Source organism: Erpetoichthys calabaricus, chromosome 6 (genome assembly GCF_900747795.2).
Source record: "Erpetoichthys calabaricus chromosome 6, fErpCal1.3, whole genome shotgun sequence".
Lineage (NCBI taxonomy): Eukaryota > Metazoa > Chordata > Cladistia > Polypteriformes > Polypteridae > Erpetoichthys > Erpetoichthys calabaricus.
The window spans coordinates 53,334,910-53,355,748 of NC_041399.2; the positions used below are offsets into that span (position 1 = coordinate 53,334,910).

At 36.7% G+C, this 20,839-nt stretch overlaps 1 protein-coding gene across 2 annotated transcripts in view; it reads right to left on the reverse strand.

Moving 5' to 3' along the window:
* Positions 1-10,780: 10,780 nt before the first annotated feature.
* The window catches only part of mybl1 (v-myb avian myeloblastosis viral oncogene homolog-like 1), a 58,217-nt gene continuing 48,158 nt past the window's right edge, over positions 10,781-20,839 (reverse strand). For both annotated transcript variants that reach the window (XM_028803590.2, XM_028803589.2), the window contains 6 exons: positions 19,077-19,216; positions 18,751-18,865; positions 16,737-16,853; positions 16,369-16,476; positions 15,033-15,218; positions 10,781-12,291 (listed from right to left, as the gene is read on the reverse strand). In XM_028803590.2, coding sequence (XP_028659423.1) covers positions 12,166-12,291; positions 15,033-15,218; positions 16,369-16,476; positions 16,737-16,853; positions 18,751-18,865; positions 19,077-19,216 — 792 coding nt within the window. In that variant the 3' untranslated portion in view covers positions 10,781-12,165. The remainder of the gene's footprint in view (positions 12,292-15,032; positions 15,219-16,368; positions 16,477-16,736; positions 16,854-18,750; positions 18,866-19,076; positions 19,217-20,839) is intronic.

The window sequence follows — 20,839 nt, forward strand, 5'->3', positions numbered from 1 at the left end:
GGCATAATTGCAGCTACCAAAGGATTTTGGAAAATGGGATGCATGTGGTCAACTCCTTAATTCCCATTCAGAGGCAATGGACTGTAGTCTGCTGGAAAGCTGGCAGGCGTACTGAACAATGGACACATGACTGCTCTATTACATGCTTCATTGACTGTTTTTACACGCCACAGCTGACCCGTGCGGTCCTCTCTTGAGCAGCATGTCCGCTGGTGATAAAACACAAAGCAGTGATGAATAGGCATGTCCATCTTTATGGATCTAAGCCACAGATTCTTTCAGCAGCATACTGCAAACAAATGTCCCGATGTGATCAGCCATGAAAAGGTGAGTCCAATGAGCAGTTTTAAGCAGAACGTCTATAGAATGTGAGGAGCATTAAACATTTACATTTGAGCCCAGGTCCCTGAAGCAGTATGAAACACAGGTTATTACTGTGCTACCATCCAGCCTGAAAGAGTCACATTTAATGTCCTAATGTCTTTTAATTGGGAGTTTGTGCCATTAACAAATACCAAATGTTCTTTACAGGAACTTTAAATTACAAAACAATGTGAATGGAGTTAAGGTTTGTGGCAATCACGGTGCATGAATTTGCATTGAGTTATCTCTGGGATTCCTCAGTTTATAATACAAAATGAAGACAAAGAGCATTCCAATTAAATTTAGCATAAACTTATTAAAAGGTAACGATCAGGGGAGCTAAATTCACCCAAAGCAAAATAAATCTTTTATATCTTGTGTATTCCAGGTTGTCCTTTAAAATGGAGACGTTAATGGAATTTGTCACCAGTTTGGCTTTGAAACCTCTTATTCTCAATTTTAGTACACCTGTCATTTGTTTTTGTAACAACGACGTTATTTTTTATTCAGACAATGCCATTTTCTGCTCTCATTTGTGGGTGGCTGCCACCATTTTATGACTGTCTGTGTATGGTCCCGACAATATAGTCATTACGTCCATTGCCCATCACTTGACATATTATTTTATCTTGACCCACCTATAAAATTGTAAAATTATCACTTGATGAGGCTGAAAAGATAGATAGATAGATAGATAGATAGATAGATAGATAGATAGATAGATAGATAGATAGATAGATAGATAGATAGATAGATAGATAGATAGATACTTTATTAATCCCAATGGGAAATTCACATTCTCCAGCAGCAGCATACTGATACAATAAATAATATTAAATTAAAGAATGATAATAATGCAGTTATTATGCAATTCCCCTCCTGTACCTCTAGCGTACTCATCTGGATGGCATCTAAACACATCCCTGTGGATTATCTGCTTCAGCACAATGGCATATCATCTGCAGACTTGTTGATAAATGCAAGTCCACATAATGGACACACGGCTATGGCAAGCGGCAGTAAGATCTGAAAAACTAATGTGACATATACTATGTAGGCCTCCAGAAAATATTCTTCACGTTTTTACATTCTGTTATGTTGGAGTCTTAACTTAAATTTATTTTTCCCCATATCAAACAAACCTCAGTACACAGAATGACAATCCAAAAACAGGAATTTTAGAACATTTTGCACATTTATTGAAAATAAAAAGTGAAATATCACATTGACACAAACATTCAGACCCTCTGCTATGACACTTGAAATTTGGCTCAAGTGTATCCCATTCTGTCTATTATCACTGAGATGTTTCCACCCCCTGTAGTGGGCTGGCGCCTTGCCCGGGATTTGTTCCTGCCTTGTGCCATGTGTTGGCTGGGATTGGTTCCAGCAGACCCCCGTGACCCTGTGTTAGGATATAGCGGGTTGGACTCCCCTTGTTTGGAGTCCACCTGTGGTCAACTCAAGTCATTGGACATGATTAGAAAAGGCACACACCTCTCCAAGTCTAAGTTCCCAGAGCGGACAATGTGCATCACAGCAAACAACAAGTCATGCGGTCAGAGGATTTGCCTACAGTGCTTAGAAACAGGATTGTGTCAAGGAACAGATCTGCAGAGGGCTACAAAAACATGTGCAGCACTGGAGTTTCCCAAGAGCACAGTGGCCTCCATAATTCCTAAATAGAATAACTTTGGAACAACTATGACACTTCCTAAAGCTAGCTGGCTGGCCAAACTGAGCAATTGGAGAAGAACAGCCATGTTAAGAGAGATAACCAAGAATCTGATGGTGAACTTCAGAGAAATTGTGCGGAGATGGGACAAATTTCATTCACCACACTAATGAGCTATAATGTTTGGGTATCTACAGTAGAAACATATAGCACATTTACATGCATTACAATAATTATTTCCAGAAACCTGATGTCTAAATTGCCATGTGAACCTTTATTCCGATTAGAGAAATCGGGTCATTGGCCTCTGAGAAAACTGGTTTACAGGGTTAGATGTCTCTGTGAATAACCCGTTTATGTGATCGTATAAACCTTGTCCGGGTTACTATTATGTGTTTTGTGGCCTGCGGATGTTCCTTGCACTCTGTCAGCCTGCGTTTGTGTTAGATTTGCACATGCTTTCAGCAGCCATGGGTAGAAGTGTCCACACAATGCATTTTCTGAGGCAATGTTCAGGTGATCATATTATTCCTTCTTCTGGCTTAAATGATCTGTCTCAATATTTCAGAAATCACTGAATTTATGTTCATAAGCTGAACGTACAGTGCTAAACTCAGCAACACAATCTCAAAAGCAGAAGGGTAACACATTAATCGTAACATGCGTTAAAGTAGTCCTATTACTTTTTAAAGTAATGAGTAACCTAACACAATACGTGTGAAATACTTAATGATTAAGTCCAAATACCTGTGTTATTATTATTCCTGCAGCACTGATTGTAAGGTTAGTGTCAAGTCTTTTACAGGGCTCAGTTGCACAGCAAAGCAGAAAATAGTTTGCTGAGTACAATCCAGTAACAGAATCCTATAAATAAAGCGCCAATTTGACTAAACACGTTTATAAAACACAAGAAAAATGATCACAGGGGTCATGCTTATTTTCAGATTCACGGTGGCTGGTGTCAACATTTAACACTTTTTAGTGCAGTTTAACGATGTCTGGGAGTTTTGATAAAGAAGATTACTTTCCCATGTAAACGTGTAAGAAACCAGGTTTCTGCCTTAATTGTTTATTCACTTTAACGTGATTATGTGTGTACATGTAAAGGCACGGATTCAAACAATACTCTGTGTCGAGAGACCTAATAAGCACTACAAAAAAACAAACATCAGCAGCAGGCACTGTAGACATTTAGTAGAATGAATCCAACGATCCCAGTCCTCCCAGCATTGTGTTCTGTGCAGTGGATGAAAGGTAAAGAGACCAGAGTTTAAGCCAGTCTTTTAGAAAATTAAAAAAAAAAAAACCTAAATTGTAGTCAAAATAATCTTCAACCAGAAAAATTGAGAAAACTGAGTTTGCTGATAAAGTTCACTGTCCAAGGTGGCCTTCTATGCCTTTCGTACATTAACACACCAATTCCATAGTAATGTGGTGGCAACGGTACCACAAAATGGCAACGCCTGTGAAAACCATCTAAGTAATTTTATGCTACAAGCTGATTTCTAAAGAACAACATATGGGATGAATTCAGCAACCTAAGAAACCATAAGAACTTTGTATATACAAAATTCTTCTTAGAAAATGAAATAAAAATCAAAAAGAAACAAAATCATAAATCATTAGTCATCAACTGAAACTGGGATTCATTGCACTAAGCTACCTTTTCCTAGTCTTTTGTTGCTCAGGTATTTGTTCTTTAATCCATAGTAATCTCTTTTATTTATTATTTGTTTTCCAACAACACGAGTGGATCTCAGCTGCATTTCCATTTATGACAAGGGACAACAAATGTCTGTTTTGACACTACCATTGTACTCAGAAATTGTCCTACTAAATGTACATAAATCGTGTCAGTCTCCACTGCTCCTTTGTCCTAGGTATCCCATCAGCTGGCTCTTTTCTTGGAATGTTAGTTTATTATTAAGAAATCCTTAACACTCATGTATTGCATGTAAACTGAAGCTGGGTTGCTTTTCCAGATGTGCTTAATGATAAACCCTTAATCTTGCCCTTTATCCTCTGGACACCATGCACTCCATGTTGAGGAGGTTACTAAGGCATGTGATTGTGAAAGACTTTGGGTCCTCTCACCTGCTCCTAGACCCCAATGTTCAGAAAGTATGTCTTAGTTTAGCCAAGCAGTAAGGAGTTTTAGTAAAACTGTCCTTTCTTTAATGCAATGATTCCAGAGGGATTGTCTCTTTGGATTAAAACTTGGTCGCTCCTCTGAAACACAAGGTGAAATACATTAGTTTTGAAATTTGAACCCGCCATTACAGAGTCATTAGGGAGTGAATAAAATCTCAGTGTGGTCTCTGCATAGAGACACCTGTGATTAGGAGAAGAAGGCATATGCCATGATAATGCAACATGGTTTACAATGCAAAGAAATCAAGTCTGCTGCTTGTAGTATTTTATTGCTTAATCTTATATATACACACATTACAAAGGCAGTCTAGATGTTCTATGGCACAACTGGACATGCAAGTCACATGATAAGTCTTTATATTTCTGGCAGCAGAAAACAACATGTTGTAGTATTTGGTAATTATCATACACTGTTAGAATCCAAAACCTGGTACAATACTAGTAACAAATGAAGTTTCCTTTCCATGTGAACAGCTGTTTTGTTTACAGAACATTTAATACTTTACATCCCTATCCAAAACCAAAATTAAGGGTCATATGACATTTAAACACAAAAATGTAATTCTAGCCAGACTACACAAAAACACGCAAATGTAAGTAACAAATAAATTCTATCACCTTTTTAGCAGGTCAACTTGCCTTTCCCCCAGAGTTGGACTCTGTTTTATATTGGTTACTGTTATTTATTTTTTGCTTTTTGTGCTTGTTCCCTATAATTTTTTTTTTTTAAATTACTTTTTTATGAGTGAGAATGAGAAGTAAAATAAAATTGTGTTCTGGAGGACAATTCCTTTAACCTTTTTTCCAGGACAGCAAAGTGTCCTTTCCAGAATCAAGCAAAGGCAACATTTAAATGTACAGGCCCTTCAACATTTCTCAAAGCAAACCCAGAAACCTGCATTCCAATTGATTTAAGCACCCTGGTATTTTGTGCATTAGCAAAACATCAAAAACATGAATGACGGCAACACTGTGCAATGCAAAAAAAATTCTAGGAATGAGTCTTAGGTTAAGCTACTGAAACCTCTCATGAACGCAGAGATCATGAATGGTTCGCAGAGGCAGGCAGTGTGATCTGGTGGCTAAGGCCTTTGACCGTAAACCTCTAGCTTACCTGTTCGAACCCCACCACCAACTTAATGTTATACTTAACAAGCCACTTATCTACTGGTGCTTTCATTATTAAAACAGATATATGAGGGTAAATGAAAAAGTAAAGGCAATTTGAAAATTATACGGTAACCACAATGGATAGAACCTGAAGAGATGGCTTATGGGTAGTTCAAACATGCACAACGCAGTACTCTGCCATTATAGACTAGTTGAAGCCAAGGTCAAACGAATAGGATGCTCCATCTATGGATGTTCTGATTTTGAAGGGGTAGAAAGTTTTATATCGGAAAGAACAAGTGTAACCAATGAAGCTTGATCTGGTCAACCAACATCACACACTCAAGCCCGTATTGTCATGGCGAATGCCTTCATCTCAGAAGGCATTACATTGTTCATCGTTGCTCCACATTTGGATATCAGTTATAGATCTGCACATGCTATATTGCATAATGACTTAGGGTACAGTGAAACTTGCATTAAGATGGGAACCAAAACAGCTTACTGATCTGCACACGCAACAGAATATGGAGGTTGTAACCCAATTCCTGGAACATTATGAAGAAGATCCGAGTGTTTTGTAGTGGATTGACACCGGAGATGAGACATGGGTCCATCACTATGAGCTAGATTGGAAGAGACAAAGCATGATGTGGAAACCTCTGCTAAATTTACTTTGCCTCAAGTTTGGCCAAATTGTATAAATGTTTGAGAACTTAACTTGACAAAACGTATTGAAGTCAAAAGGGAAGGAGAAACTGAACTAGTTTTGAAATTGTCTAAGATGGGCGCATGGCGAAATTCCAGCATATTCACTGTGAAAAGCATTTTAGTGAATATCACAAATCAACACAATTTGTGAGTAGTAATGAGTGAAACCCGCTGAATTTGCTTCACCTTGGGTTCAGGGAATATGTGGAACTGTTTCAAAATTTTGGAAGACTCTGCAAAATGTCTCAAAGTCAATGGGGAAGGAAAGACTGAACTAGTGTTTAAGTAGATTATAATGATGCAGTGATCTTTTAAATGTCACTGAGGGCTAGGGAAGTGTCTGCCAACTGTACTTCAAGTCCTTTATCTCTTTAACATAAGAAAATCATGATGATCTTTCTTTTGGGACATGGTGGGTCCTTTTCTGGTCCATTTTCAGGGACACAGACAATCAGTGATTAGTGCAACGTACTATATACTATGCTGAGAGAGAAACTGAAATCTGCAATCTGCAGCAAAAATAGAGGAATGCTGTCAAAAACGTATGTACCCTTTTAGTGAGCAATGGTTAATGGCAATGCAACAGTAGTGGTTTGAAAGTCTTCCACATTCTCCTTACAGCCCTGATCTAGCACCATGTGCCTATCACATAAAGATGATTTACATGGTTGCAGGTTCACCTCTGGGGCTGCACGGTGGTGCAGTGGGTAGCGCTGCTGCCTCACAGTTGGGAGACCTGGGTTCGCTTCCCGGGTCCTCCCTGCGTGGAGTTTGCATGTTCTCCCCATGTCTGCGTGGGTTTCCTCCGGGCGCTCTGGTTTCCTCCCACAGTCCAAAGACATGCTAGTTAGGTGGATTGGCGATTCTAAATTGGCCCTAGTGTATGCTTGGTGTGTGGGTGTGTTTGTGTGTGTCCTGCGGTGGGTTGGCACCCTGCCTGGGATTGGTTCCTGCCTTGTGTCCTGTGTTGGCTGGGATTGGCTCCAGCAGACCCCCGTGACCCTGTGTTCGGATTCAGCGGGTTGGAAAATGGATGGATGGATGGAGGTTCACCTCTGATGAGGTTAAGGAAGTGGTGCACACATGGATTCTGGATCGGCCGAAAAGCTTCTTCTCCCAAGGAAAGAATAAGTGAAATGACTCGCACAAAGACTGTGGAGAATAGAACTGTTATGTTCATCTGCTCACAGTTACCAGTGTTAAAGGAAAAGTTGCCTTTACTTTTTGATTCTCTCTCATATGTAAATAGTTGTGCCATAGCTACATAATTGGAAAGCTCCTTGTCACGGTGTTCCTTATAGTAAGACACGATGTCAAATAAAGCTTGTTTGTTGTTTTTGTCTATTGCATGTCTACATGATTACAGACCTTTTTTCTACTCATGTTCCTATGGGTAAGAATGAGAAAACTGGAGCCTTCATAGTATACCGTTAAGAGTATAGAAGCTGAACTCTCAGTAGCAGCAAGCCCCCACCACTAAGCCTCCTAGCAGCATCTCACAGAAGTAGAGAATATTAGTCTCTACATAATAAAAAGCCAAATACATACAACAATATTAGAGTAGTATATATGTCGGAATTCTTTGTTTACCATCAGTATTCAGATATGTATATTCAAAAGATGAAAATGGTGTTAAGAAAACGCTAAACATTCTCTACCAAGTAGCAAACATGGACTTCTCTTAAAACAACAAAAGTGCAAAAATAACTACAATCAGGCAATTGAAGCAAAGTGTCCTCAACCTGTACAGAACATGGGAAAGTGAAAAACAGACGGGATAGCATTAATGTATTAAAAATCAATTTGCTACATCTTAAAAATAAATAGTGATCATTCTCAGAATAAAAGTACACATTTTAAATAAGGATTGTCATCTTAGGAATATGTTTGCACAAAGTTGGCAGTGTGAATAATATATTATCTCACCAAAACATTTACAAAAACAAAGACGTCAACACAACCTGCCAAAATGGTAAACTGCAATGAGACAAATGTGATATTAAACAATCAGAATATTACACACTGTTTAAAAATAAATAACTCTCAAACATATTAATAAATATGCATAATATATATATTACTTAAAAGACTAACAAAGTAAGGTGAAATACAAATGTTAACAGGAACACACTCTTAAAATGAGATAGAGCAGGAAGGCAAAGGAAGGTAACAATAAGCTATACATACATCAAGAAGTTAAATCATAAGGTTTACAGAATCTAACATGAATGATGGCAGATAGTGCAAATTTTTAGACAGATCATGTATTAGGAATGCTGAACAACTAATTTCAGGGAAATTAATAGTTAAGGTACAGTGCATCTAGAAGTATTCAGTCCCTTTAACTTTTTTTCACATTTTGTTCTTCTGCTGTCTTATGTAAAAATCATTTAAATGAATTTTTCCCACATAAAGCATCACTCAATATTAAAAGCAAAAACATGATTTTTGAAATTCTTGCCAATAGTTTAAAAATAAGATACGGAAATATTCCATTCTATTGATCGTCGTTTTTACATCTTGTTTAGAGTCTACAGTGCCTATGGCAGACTGAATCGATTGGACAAAGATATACAGTAATCCCTCCTCCATCGGGGGGGTTGCGTTCCAGAGCCACCCGCGAAATAAGAAAATCCGCGAAGTAGAAACCATATGTTTATATGGTTATTTTTATATTGTCATGCTTGGGTCACAGATTTGCGCAGAAACACAGGAGGTTGTAGAGAGACAGGAACGTTATTCAAACACTGCAAACAAACATTTGTCTCTTTTTCAAAAGTTTAAACTGTGCTCCATGACAAGACAAAGATGACAGTTCTGTCTCACAATTAAAAGAATGCAAACATATCTTCCTCTTCAAAGGAGTGTGCGTCAGGAGCAGTGACTGTCATAAAGACAGAGAAAGCAAACAAATCAATAGGGCTGTTTGGCTTTTAAGTATGCGAAGCACCGCGGCACAAAGCTGTTGAAGGCGGCAGCTCACACCCCCTCCGTCAGGAGCAGGGAGAGAGAGAGAGAGAGAGAGTTTGTTTTTTAGTCAAAAATCAATACGTGCCCTTCGAGCTTTTAAGTATGCGAAGCACTGTGCAGCATGTCGTTTCAGGAAGCAGCTGCACAAAAGATAGCAACGTGAAGATAATCTTTCAGCATTTTTAGACGAGCGTCCGTATCGTCTAGGTGTGCGAACAGCCCCCCTGCTCAATCCCCATACGTCAGGATCACAGATAGTCAGCGCAAGAGAGAGAGAAAAGTAAGCAATCTAGCTTCTCAGCCATCTGCCAATAGCGTCCCTTGTATGAAATCAACTGGGCAAACCAACTGAGGAAGCATGTACCAGAAATTAAAAGACCCATTGTCCGCAGAAATCCGCGAACCAGCAAAAAATCCGCGATATATATTTAAATATGCTTACATATAAAATCCGTGATGGAGTGAAGCCGCGAAAGGCGAAGCGCGATATAGCGAGGGATCACTGTATACCTATCTATAAAAGGTCCCACAATTGACAAAAGAATTGCCTGCACAGCTAAGTAACAGGATTGTGTTAAGGCACAGATCTGGAGAAGACTGCAAAAAAAATAAAATTCTACAGCATTGGAAACACTATTGCCTTTATAATTCTTAAAGAAGTTTGGAACAAACATGACTTTTTCAAGAGTTAGCTATTTGAACAAACTGAATAATCAGGGGAGAAGGGCCTTAGTAATAGGAGTGACAAAGAAACCCAATGGGTCGTTTTGACTGGGCTCCAGAAGAACAGCCTTCACTGCAATACTTCACCAATCTGGGTTTTATAGACTCTCCTCAGTAAAAGATATACGAAAGGACTTTCAGACTATGCGAAACAATATTCTCTGATCTGATTAAACTAACATTTAACTATATGCCCTTATTCTAAGCATCATGTCTTGAGGAAACCATACACCGCTCATCACCTGCACAATACCATTCCAACAGTGAACCAGGGTGGTGCAAGCACATTGATGTGGGGTTGTTTTTTAGTGGCAGAGACTGGATACATAAAAGTACAGAGATATCCTTTAAAAAAAAACCTGATCTGGACCTCAGACTGGGCAAAAGATTCAAATTCTCACGATCCTAAGCACAAAGCAAAGACAAACACAAGAATGGCTTAGTGGCAACTTTGGGAATGTCCTTGAGTTGCACAGGCAAAGCCTGGACTTAAACTCAATCAAACATCTTTGAAGACACCTGAAAATAGCTGTCAATCAATGGTCTCCATTCAATCTGGTAGCGCTTGAGAGAATCTGCAGAGAAGAATGGCAGAAAATCCCTAAATTCAGGTGTGTGAAGCATGTTGCGTCAAACCCAAAAAGAATCCCGAATGTAATCGCTGCGAAAAGGACTTCAGCAAAGCACCGAGTAAAGGATCTTAAGACTTGTGTCAAGGGGATATTTCAGTTTTCTATTTTTAATAAAGTTGCAAAAACTTCTAAAATGTTGCTTTTAATTTGAGGGTATTGAGTGTTGCTTGATGTAGGAAAAATGTAACTTAAATGATTTTAGCATACGACTGAACATAACAAAATGTGAAAAAAATAAACGGCTCTGAATACTTCCAGAATGCACTGTAACCAGGAAGTTTCTGTACAGGCAACAACACCATACTTCAAATGATGCCTGGTATATATATATATTTATATACACATTTTATAATATACATATATATATATATATATATATATATATATATATATATATTTATATACACATTTTATATAATATATATATATGTATATATATATATATATATACCTACATTTAAGTGTTACATCAGATAATAAATAAAAAGTACCTTTCTTTTCCAATTTACCCTGCAGTTATGCTCTACATAATACATTCAACAGATATTTAAAATATGAGACCCTAATCCAAAACATACTGTGATGCAAAACAAATCTTCATTAGGTTGGCTTATTATTGAAGTGCTTTTCCTGTCATTTTAGTTCCTCCTCTTCTTTTGGCAGACCAGTAGTGCAATCTAAGCAGTGTTCTTCCCTTACTCCTAACTTCTAGGCTACTGTCTCTTCAGTACACATCTGAACAAGAGCTGTGTTACCCAAATGAGGAAATAAGTAGTAGTAGTAATATGTCCTGTGCGAGTGTTATTGCAGTAGTGTCTTGATGTTACCTGATGGCAGTTACACCAAAAGGCTATCCCCTATCCCTCTCTCATTCTGGGTCTGAAAGTTGCTTTAAGTAGAGAATTCTGTCTCAGTGTTGTTGAAAAGTGTTAATGGTTAACATTAGGGTGATTTCACATCTTAAGGGCCAAATCTTTGGCCATAGCTTACATTTAATATATAAATATATGTAATGAAAGTGTATATAATTATCTTAGAAAAAAAGCAACTGGCTGGCTATTTTGCATTGTTCATGTCTTCACTATTAAAATGGAAGCAGTTTTGTTTAAATATACAGTGTAAAAAGTGATGAAGGAACATTTCTTCCATATAAAACAGAATATGAACATTGCCTTTATTTTTTTTTACCATTTTAGTGAGGTCATCCTCATTTCTTGAACTCAGTTAACCTGATTTTAGGAGGCATGGGTGGCCTGGAGCTTATACTGGTAGCAAGTCAGAATCTTGAAAAAAATGCCAGTTAAACTCACACACATTCCGACAATTTCTCACACCAGGCCAATTAGGAAAAATCATAAGAACCTAAGTATTCTGACAAACAAGAGGAGACCATTCAGTCCATCTGATCCATTTGTTTAGCTCAGGCATGGGCAATAATGTATCCTAGTGGCCAGTGCTGCCAAGATAGGCTGTGGTCACCCAATTATTCTGAGAAAAACATTCTACATAGATAAACTCATTCTACAGGAATGGGAAGAGGTGCAAGTGAGATTAAATGATTGAGTGAAGTGCTATGCTGTTTAAAGTAAAGCATTTAAATCTGATTTTTCCTCTATCCTTTGCTAAATAAATATAATTGCAATGGCATGACAGACAATACAAAAAATTATTTTTTTACTCCATATAGTGGTATGAAGATATTTTACAAGCCAATTTCATAAAGGATGGAAGTTATAACCAATGACTGTAGACAAGACACTTCAGGGTCTTTCACCTGCTGTAGTGTGCATTAATTCCAGCAGCCAATACAGGACACATTACTGTGTGTCTTCAGAGAACAAGGGCTCTTGATGTGCTTCCACTGTTGTATGCATGAAGATATTTGCGCGCTTGCTCAGTCATTATCAGCTGATCTTCTGTTTTTCCATACACAACTGCTTCCCATTCACTGTTAATCTGCAGAAATATAAGGACAAATAACTGTGAAAAACTTTTACATTTTATCTGTGTAGCAGAAAAATAAAATCTATCCTTGTGCGTTTGTTTTAGTATTTCTGTGTAAGCTTGTGTTTTGGCTTTGTCTTTTTTGTTTTGTTCTCTAGAAGGATTTATATATAAAAAAAATCTTATTTAGATATAGATGCAGATATAGATGTGTGCCGAAGACTTTTAATCTGTTTAGCTACTTTGGAACCTTTAGATACGCAAAAGATATAGGTGTACCATTTATCCTTATGACGATTGGTGCAAACCGGTGTGCTTCTCAAATTGTCAACTCATTATGTAAATGAACTTAACTTATTTAAGACTGTTGCTTTGTAATATACTCCATTCTTATCATGGCCTACTGACCTGTGGCCATTGCAGGATTCCTCAAGCTTGTTCTAGTAAAGGAAGTCCATCTTGGGGACATTTACAACCGTGATCTCAACTATTCTTAAGTGAGTGTTATTTATATAATTAATTTATAATTTCCCTTACAATCGGCTAAAATGTTACCAAAGGGAAGTAAATGTGAAATCATGTAAACCTGGCTCTACAGGAAAAGGAACTATGTAAAGTAATAATTAATCAATTGTTGGGATCAAAGGCTAATCTTTTGCCCATTTAGCATATTTTTAGTTCCTGAATTTAATTTAAAGCAAAACAGATGCAAGATAAAGTGTTACAATTGAAAAATCATCCTCTCACTTCCAAAAAAGCAGTGTGGTTTTGAAATTAAAATAAGTCTACAGATTCATGTTCCCTGTGCAATTTAAAATAGCAGATATGAAAACTTTTAGCACTGTTTGCATATACAGTATGTGCCAAGCCCTTACTGTTAAACAGTCTAATCTCCAGGTGCACGGATGGATATTCTACTCGATTAATTTCAATTAACATATGCTTTAATAAAATAAAAATTGGCTGCTGCTGCCTTATAGATCTTGCATCCTGGGTCGGAATTCCTCTGTTGTATGTGTGGAATCGGCATGTTCTCTCCATGTCTGCGTAGATGTTGATCTGGGTACTTCAGTTTTCCACACACATTCTGTAAGATGTGCTGATTGGCAATTCCAGATCAAGTGTGAGAATGTTATTTTCAGTGGACTAGCACCTTCTCTAAGGCTTTTTCCTGCCTTGCATCTTGTGCTGTCAGGATAGGTCCCAGCTTTCAGCAACCATATATTGGATTAAGCCAGTTTGTTATGTTAAGAAATTGTATACAGTGTTTTCAAATCTGTATCAAAACAGCCCAAAACTATGCAGTTGAAGTATACTAGAAATTAATGTAATTTCCTTTTACTGTTATTCTGCATATAGCATTCTGAAATATTACTACAAAATAAACAAATGATTGTGCTTAAAACTTTCAAAAGCTTTGCAAAAATATGCTTTGGAAAGCATGAGTAATAAAACATTAGTTAACCTTTATTGCATTTTTCTTTAGTAAAGCTTCTTGTTAAAGCACCTAAAAAAGACTTAAATTGTTTTGCACTATTACAACTCTTGGAGCATTACTTTACATTTATTCAAGAGACAATACTACTTTTACTACTATGGGTGCACCGACCTTGAGGCAAAGTATGTGTGTCAGGAACGATGCCACTTCATTGACAGATATGCCTCGGCCAGATACAAAAATGCTAGACCTTGGCAAAAGGTATTTGGCCTTCAGAACTTGAAATGTCACTTTTCTTCAAATGAACTAAACTTTCACCTCAGAAACAGTTTCTCCTGCATCTTAAGAGGGTCAAGAATATTGAGTCTGAACAGACTCTCTTTAAATCCTCAGAAGTAGAATTACCCTCTAGGAATTGTAACCAAAAGGTGGTCTTGTCTGTTATTCTGCAACACTGGGATTCATCGGTCAATATTATTTCCATTCAGTTCAACCGAGTTTGTTTTTGGTAGAAGGATTCATCTCTGACATTTGTGAGTTATTTAATTCTCTTGGACTCCTGTGACTGCTGTCTCTGCAACACATTCTATCGTTTCACAGCTGAGCCCGGTGTAGTAAAGATTAGAATTAGCACCTCCCAGTCTGAGGTTTTGATTCCCTCATTGCAAAACATAGCTTGCTTATTCTGCAGAATAGGGATGACCAGATTCACCAAGTAACCAAATACCTCAGAGTTTTATTTGTGAGTGAGGGTAAGTAGAGGTTATCATGAACACTGTAATAGGTCACTAAGTCTGGGTGGTCAGCAAGAAATGCCACTACTAAGGCAAGTGCCTGAATTTAGGTTCTTGAACACACACATGCTGAGCACAATCTCCAGGTAGGCTTAGAAGCTTATCATCACAGAAAGAGCTCAGAGTTGCACATCACCCCCTCTGGATCAACAACAAGCAATTGGGTAGCTTGGGCATGCAATACTGATGCTTTTGGGAAACTCCCATAGTAGTTGTATCACACATATCCAACTGGATAGACCCAGGACACACTGATGGGATTAAATCACTTGGATGGCCTTGAAGCATCTGTGAAATCCCCCGAAAGTAACTTGTGATAGGGTGGCATTTAACTTGCAGCAGTTCACTGGGAGAAGTGAATAGAGAAAAAGTAATAGTGTTTAAAATATACATTACATACACCATTCACTTGTGGCAGCTGCCAGCGGAAGATTCTTAAAGTGTAAGCTCAGATAATGAATGCAATATAACTGAATTCAAAAACACACAGACATGCAAATTACACACTTCAGCATGATTACCTGAATGGGAGTTTCAAATTTTAGGTTGCTATGCACACTGGTGCCCATTTTTAGTGGTGGACTGTAGTTTTGGTTTTGTCTCAAAGCGGTCTCATCTTGTGCACTTCCAGACAGTAACTTACATTCATCTTTTTCAAATAATGGTGCCATTAACATAGAACTCGTGAGCATGTTTTCAGATGAGGACTGCAAAAGAAGTAAACTAGAAATTTGATTTTCTAACTTAAAAAACAAAGTAAACCTTAAGTAAAACATTAAGATTAGTGATTTAAAAGATTTTGTTACAAAGGCATTGAAACATCAGCCATCTCAATTTGTGTAACTAGAAAATAAACAAGAAGGTATACCATAGTTATATTTTATCTGTGCTAACAACACATCATGCTAGGGTCAGAGCTGCAGCACACTGGAGACTGTCCTAGCAAAACTGGAACTCAAACAATGACTGAGCACTTTGTGGAGCACACATACAGTGGTGTAATTCACCTTCTGGGATAGGCTTTACTCATGTCTCCCAATGTGACACATACAAAACAAGACATGGCCATATCATTTTCATGCAGACATGGACAAGACAGTTTATGCCAAAATTGCATCAAAATGCTCTGGATCTTTGCCAATGATTGTTTAATTTTAATTTCAACGTGGCTTTCATTTTTCTCCTTAACAAGTCAAAAATTTTAAACAATAGGTTTTTTTCTTATCCTGTGTCTGGTGCTGCTAGCCTATGCTGTAGCCTTCTGCAGCCTTGTATTAAAATAAGCTGGGTCAGAAAATAAATGAATGAATGAAACAATTATAAAAGAATTAAAAAATTACATTTGTATAAAGCTTTTTCAGCTACTCAAAGTGCTTAACATAGACAGTGGGGAACAACTTCAAATACCACCATCCACCTGGATGATGCGACAGCAGCTATTCTTGCACCAGTACACTCACCACACATTAGCTTTTAGGTGGTGAAGGTGTAGTACTAGGATGTTGTGCCGTGTTGTGCCATTATGGATGTAATGAAAAGTCAAGCAAAATGACATCTTTTATTGGCTAAGTAAAAAGATTACAATATGCAAGTTTTCAAGGCAAGAGAAATAGTAAATCAGAGACAGGAGATGATTAGAGAGGGCCAAAACAGACAAGGCCATGATGGGCAATTTAGCTAGGACATCAGGTATACCTTACTCTTTTTGAAGAAAGCCTATATTTAATATGTCTGCATAATACTCTATCCAGCCCTGGGCCCATTGCTGCTAAAATAGGCATCAGCACCCAACAACTCTGAACTGAATACATGGGTAAGAAAATGGCTAGGTATATAGATACATGTTTATAAAAATACCTTCACTTTAGAGACTGGATCTCTTGAGAATAACTGGACTGTGAGCTCATCCTTTTCACAGCCATCTAAAACAAGGGACTTCCTAACTCTTCGAGCTGGTGCACCAGTCTGCAATGCACAAAATAAAAGCTTGTTATAAAATGTAAAGGGATAAAATAGGTTCTGACAGTAATGACACTTTGAACTTGTATGAATCTGGACTAAAAATAACAAAATCTGGGTATTTCATCTAAAAAAATGTACAGTTTGTAATAACCACAAAAATATGAGATCAGTTGTTCTGAGTCACCAAGGAAATTGTGATTACTTGTTAGTATAATAATCAGAGACAAAGGTTAATAAGTTTAAGGCGGGAAGTTAAGTTTTACCTCATGCTTCCAGCTTCTAGAAGGTGGTTCAGAGTCATCCCGAAGAAAAATGTCTGTGCCTGTTTCCTCTTTAAGAACCTCACGAATGTCTTCCTCGAGGTAGGCCAAAGGCTGTGGCTAAATTAAACACACAACATAACACTATTACATGGAAGCAATTCTGCATCAACTACTTAATTTGCAATAACATTTACTTATTTGGTTTTACATAAAGTTAGCCAAACAGTTACACTACTACTTCCATTATATATGACAGTTTAGAAAAAAATCATGCAATCTTCATTTCTTCTCCATAGGAAATATTTACATCATGTACAGTATAACTGTACTAGATCTAGCCTCTCTAATGAGCATGACCTCAAAGTTTTAAGTTTCTTTCTCTATTGGATGTAGCTGCTTTAATGGAGAAGTTATAATCTTCTTCAACTTGGGCAATAACATTCTACTGTATTCCTTGCATACAGTACTGTGAAAAAAATTGCCCCCTTCTTATTATCCTGTTTTTGCATATTTAAATAATGAATGGCCTCAAACTTTTACACAAAATATTAGAGAAAAGTAAACTGAGTGAACACACAGTACAATTTTAAAATCATTACTTTCTTTTTTCAAGGAACACAGGTATCCAACACCCCCATTAGCCCTGTGTAAGAGTAATTGCCCCATTACCTTTAGCAATAATAATCACAAACAAATGCTTCCTATAATTTCACATTAGTCTTTCACATCACAGTTCAGGAGTTTCATCCCACTATTTTTATAGTTTAATTCAGACACATTGGTAATAGGTGTTCAATCATAACCTGCTCATTTTAGGTCCTAGCTAGGCTGATATAAAACTTTAATATTGCTACTTCTGAGTCTTTCAGTTGTGGAGTTGCATCTGTGCTACGAGTTATTGATCTTTCTCTTCAGGTTTTGGAGGGAAGATCAATCATTCTACCTAAATATGTTCTGGTAAGGTGCAAAGTTCATGGTTCCTTCAGTAACAGCCCTGAGGCAACGAAGCATCCTTACAAGATCAGGCTACCACTCCTATGTTTAATTTTAGGCATGGTATTCTTACTGTTGAATGCTGTGTTAGTTTTATGCCAGACATAGTGGAACCTGTGCTATCCAAACACTTTTACTTTTGATGCATCTGTCCAAGAGTTATAAGGAGTCTTGAACACTTCTGTGATCCTCTGTGCCCTAGGGGTAATTTTGTCAGGCCAGCCTTACCTGGAGATTTCACCACCGGTCCAACTGTTCTTCATTTGGAGATGATGGATCTCAGTGTAGTGGAGTCCCACACATTTAGAAATTACTTTGTAATCCTTTCCTGACTGATTAGCTTCAAAAACTTTTTTCCTCATATTTACTACCTACTGTGCTTTTTTGTTTTATAATGTAACAGTTCATTTCAGACAAGACAATTGCTTTAAGACCTGTAACAATAGTTGTTCTTTATTAGCTAAAACTTCTGTAAAAAGCGGTAAGCACTTTACATGAAAAAATGTAGGTTTCCCTATGCATCGAAAACAATATTAAATACTGCTACAATTCAGAGAGATTATTATTGCATGGTTCAGTGAATTAACGAAAAAATACAGAACTTACAGTTTGTACTATTAAAATACTGGTGAAATAAAAAATGCTTTTATTAAACCATAACAAATCAGGAAAGCTGAAACAGACTAAAACAAATCCTACTGCTTCTACCCTTCTCTGGGGAGAGCAAAATAATAATACAAAAAAGACTGATCATAAACAGCAATTATTAATTTTGTTGAGCTGCCATACACATAAACAAATGAATAAAGATGCTCTCAGTTACTCTGTTCTATGCACACACCCAACCTAACATATTGGTATTTAGTCTACCATCTTCCTCCTTACTTTTTTTTAAAATGTTTGTGTAGGAATTCACAACAGAATTCAAATGTAAAAGACAACATAGGCTGAATAGGCTACATGCTTGGTTTCGTTTCCGGTAGTTATTAGGTTCTTTAAAAAACAATAATAAGCGTCTTACTTCCAGTTTTAAAGGACCATACTTCTTTTCTTGAGCTGCAAGTGCATTTTTGAAAGGCGTTGGTGTCCTTGGTGTAGAATTTAAATTACATTTGCGGATCTTAGGTGTCCTGACCCTACAATTCATGAAAAGAAAAAGAAATGGTCATTTAAAGAAACAATAAATGTGTATATGCACAAAAAAATCATAGTCTTGTCAATTTAGAATTAACAATTTTAAAAAAAAGATTAATTGGAAAAGCACAAGTTGAAGTATATTTACTGAATTAATTAAATAAATAAATGTCTAAACACTGAATTAATCAAGATGGCTCCAGTTCTTCTTACCCAGTGTTTTCTTTTTGGTTTTTTGGTGTCATTTCCTTTTGTAAGGGAGTTGCAGCCAGGCATTTCCGGCCACGAACTGGAGTTGATGTAAGAGATGGGTTTTCCAAATTTAAATTTTCAGCTCCCAAAATATTAAAAAACTGTAAAATCAAGTACAATCGAGGAACAGTGAACAGCAACACTTTATAATTTACTGAATTGTGTAATATAGGACACTATTAATGAAAAAGCATGCAATTGTTATCATTCCTAACTTTTTCATGCTATAATTCCAAATTAAAAAAAAATGTCTATAAAATTAACTGAGTTTTTAAATTTGTTAACATTGTTAATATTACATACCATATTCATTACTTTTTAATTCACTGCCTTTATTTTTATGCATTTAGAAAAAATAATATTGTACAGGTAACACAATGCAAAAAATTATCAGTGCATAACATAAAATACTGTATTAAATAAAAAGTTCAGTAAAAGAGAATTCAGTAAAAGACAAAACTATTCAGTAAAGTAAGTAAATTAAGAAAACAAATACATAGAGTATATGATTTTCTTTCTACTTTTCATGTTGTTCTACTTTTGTATCTCTATTTTTAGTTAGAAACAAAGAAAATAAGTGGTGGTAAGACCCAACACATGTTTACAGTTTTAGGGTTTCCAACATAATTAGGGATTAAATGGCACTACACAATTGTGCTGATAATTTTGAAAAGCTAGCAAGTTGTGAAAAATTGAATTCACAGAAAAAAAAAAAAGTTGCAGTGGTGTTTCTCTCAACCAATGAAATTCATGCAATTGACATGGGGAAAAATTATGTTTAGATTATATACCAAAATCAACCCCCCACCATATTTTAATCTCATCTCCATTGTTTTTTTCTCGATGTGCAAATATATTGGAACATTTTTTTCTCATTTGTGCAAGACTGGATTAGTGAGGCCACACTGGCACTTCTCAAACTTGATCACTTTATTTTCATGTGGATCCATTTTCTGAGGATTTACAGGTCCAAAAGGGATGCAAAGTGTTCTTAAACTCTTAGGGAGCAATGTCTAATGTTTCTGTATTATGAGTTTCAGGTTTCACAACTGCAACAATTGCATGCGAAATTAATCAATTACCATCGATTTCATGACACTGTATGTGAAATTAAACTTTTATACACATCACTGATAACTTAGATGTTACCTAGTCTTTTGGGAATTGTGAAAAATATATCTACGAACGAAGTGTACAATATATTTAGTGATAAACCCCCACGGCTGTATCACACATGGGAGTATATGTTTTTATGCAAGCAATACTTTTATATAACCCAACCTTAAGAGAGTATTGTATATATGTACCTCTTTGCAAGCTAACAGGTACCCTAATGCACCTAAAGCTATAACCAGAGTTAGCCGCAGTAGCATTCCAGGCTCAAACTTGATATAGCAACACAGATGTTAGGTAAGAAAGTCAGATTTAGCAAGCTGCATGCGTCTTTCATGAGCATCTAAAGAAGGGCATTATGGGAGTGCAATCTGCAAAGTATAAACTACTACTACAAATGTGTTCAAAAAATGGATTTTTTTGTTTGGAAAACAAAAAGAAATGTCATCAATTTGTAATAACATTTTACTCTATAACAATTTAGTATAAAATTTGAAATATATTTTATACATAGATAATGAAAAAAAGAACACAGTTCATATCTAGGAAAGCAGTGCGAATGCAGCTTGAAAAATGCAGTTTAGTGTGAATAAGTGTTTCAATGAGGAAAA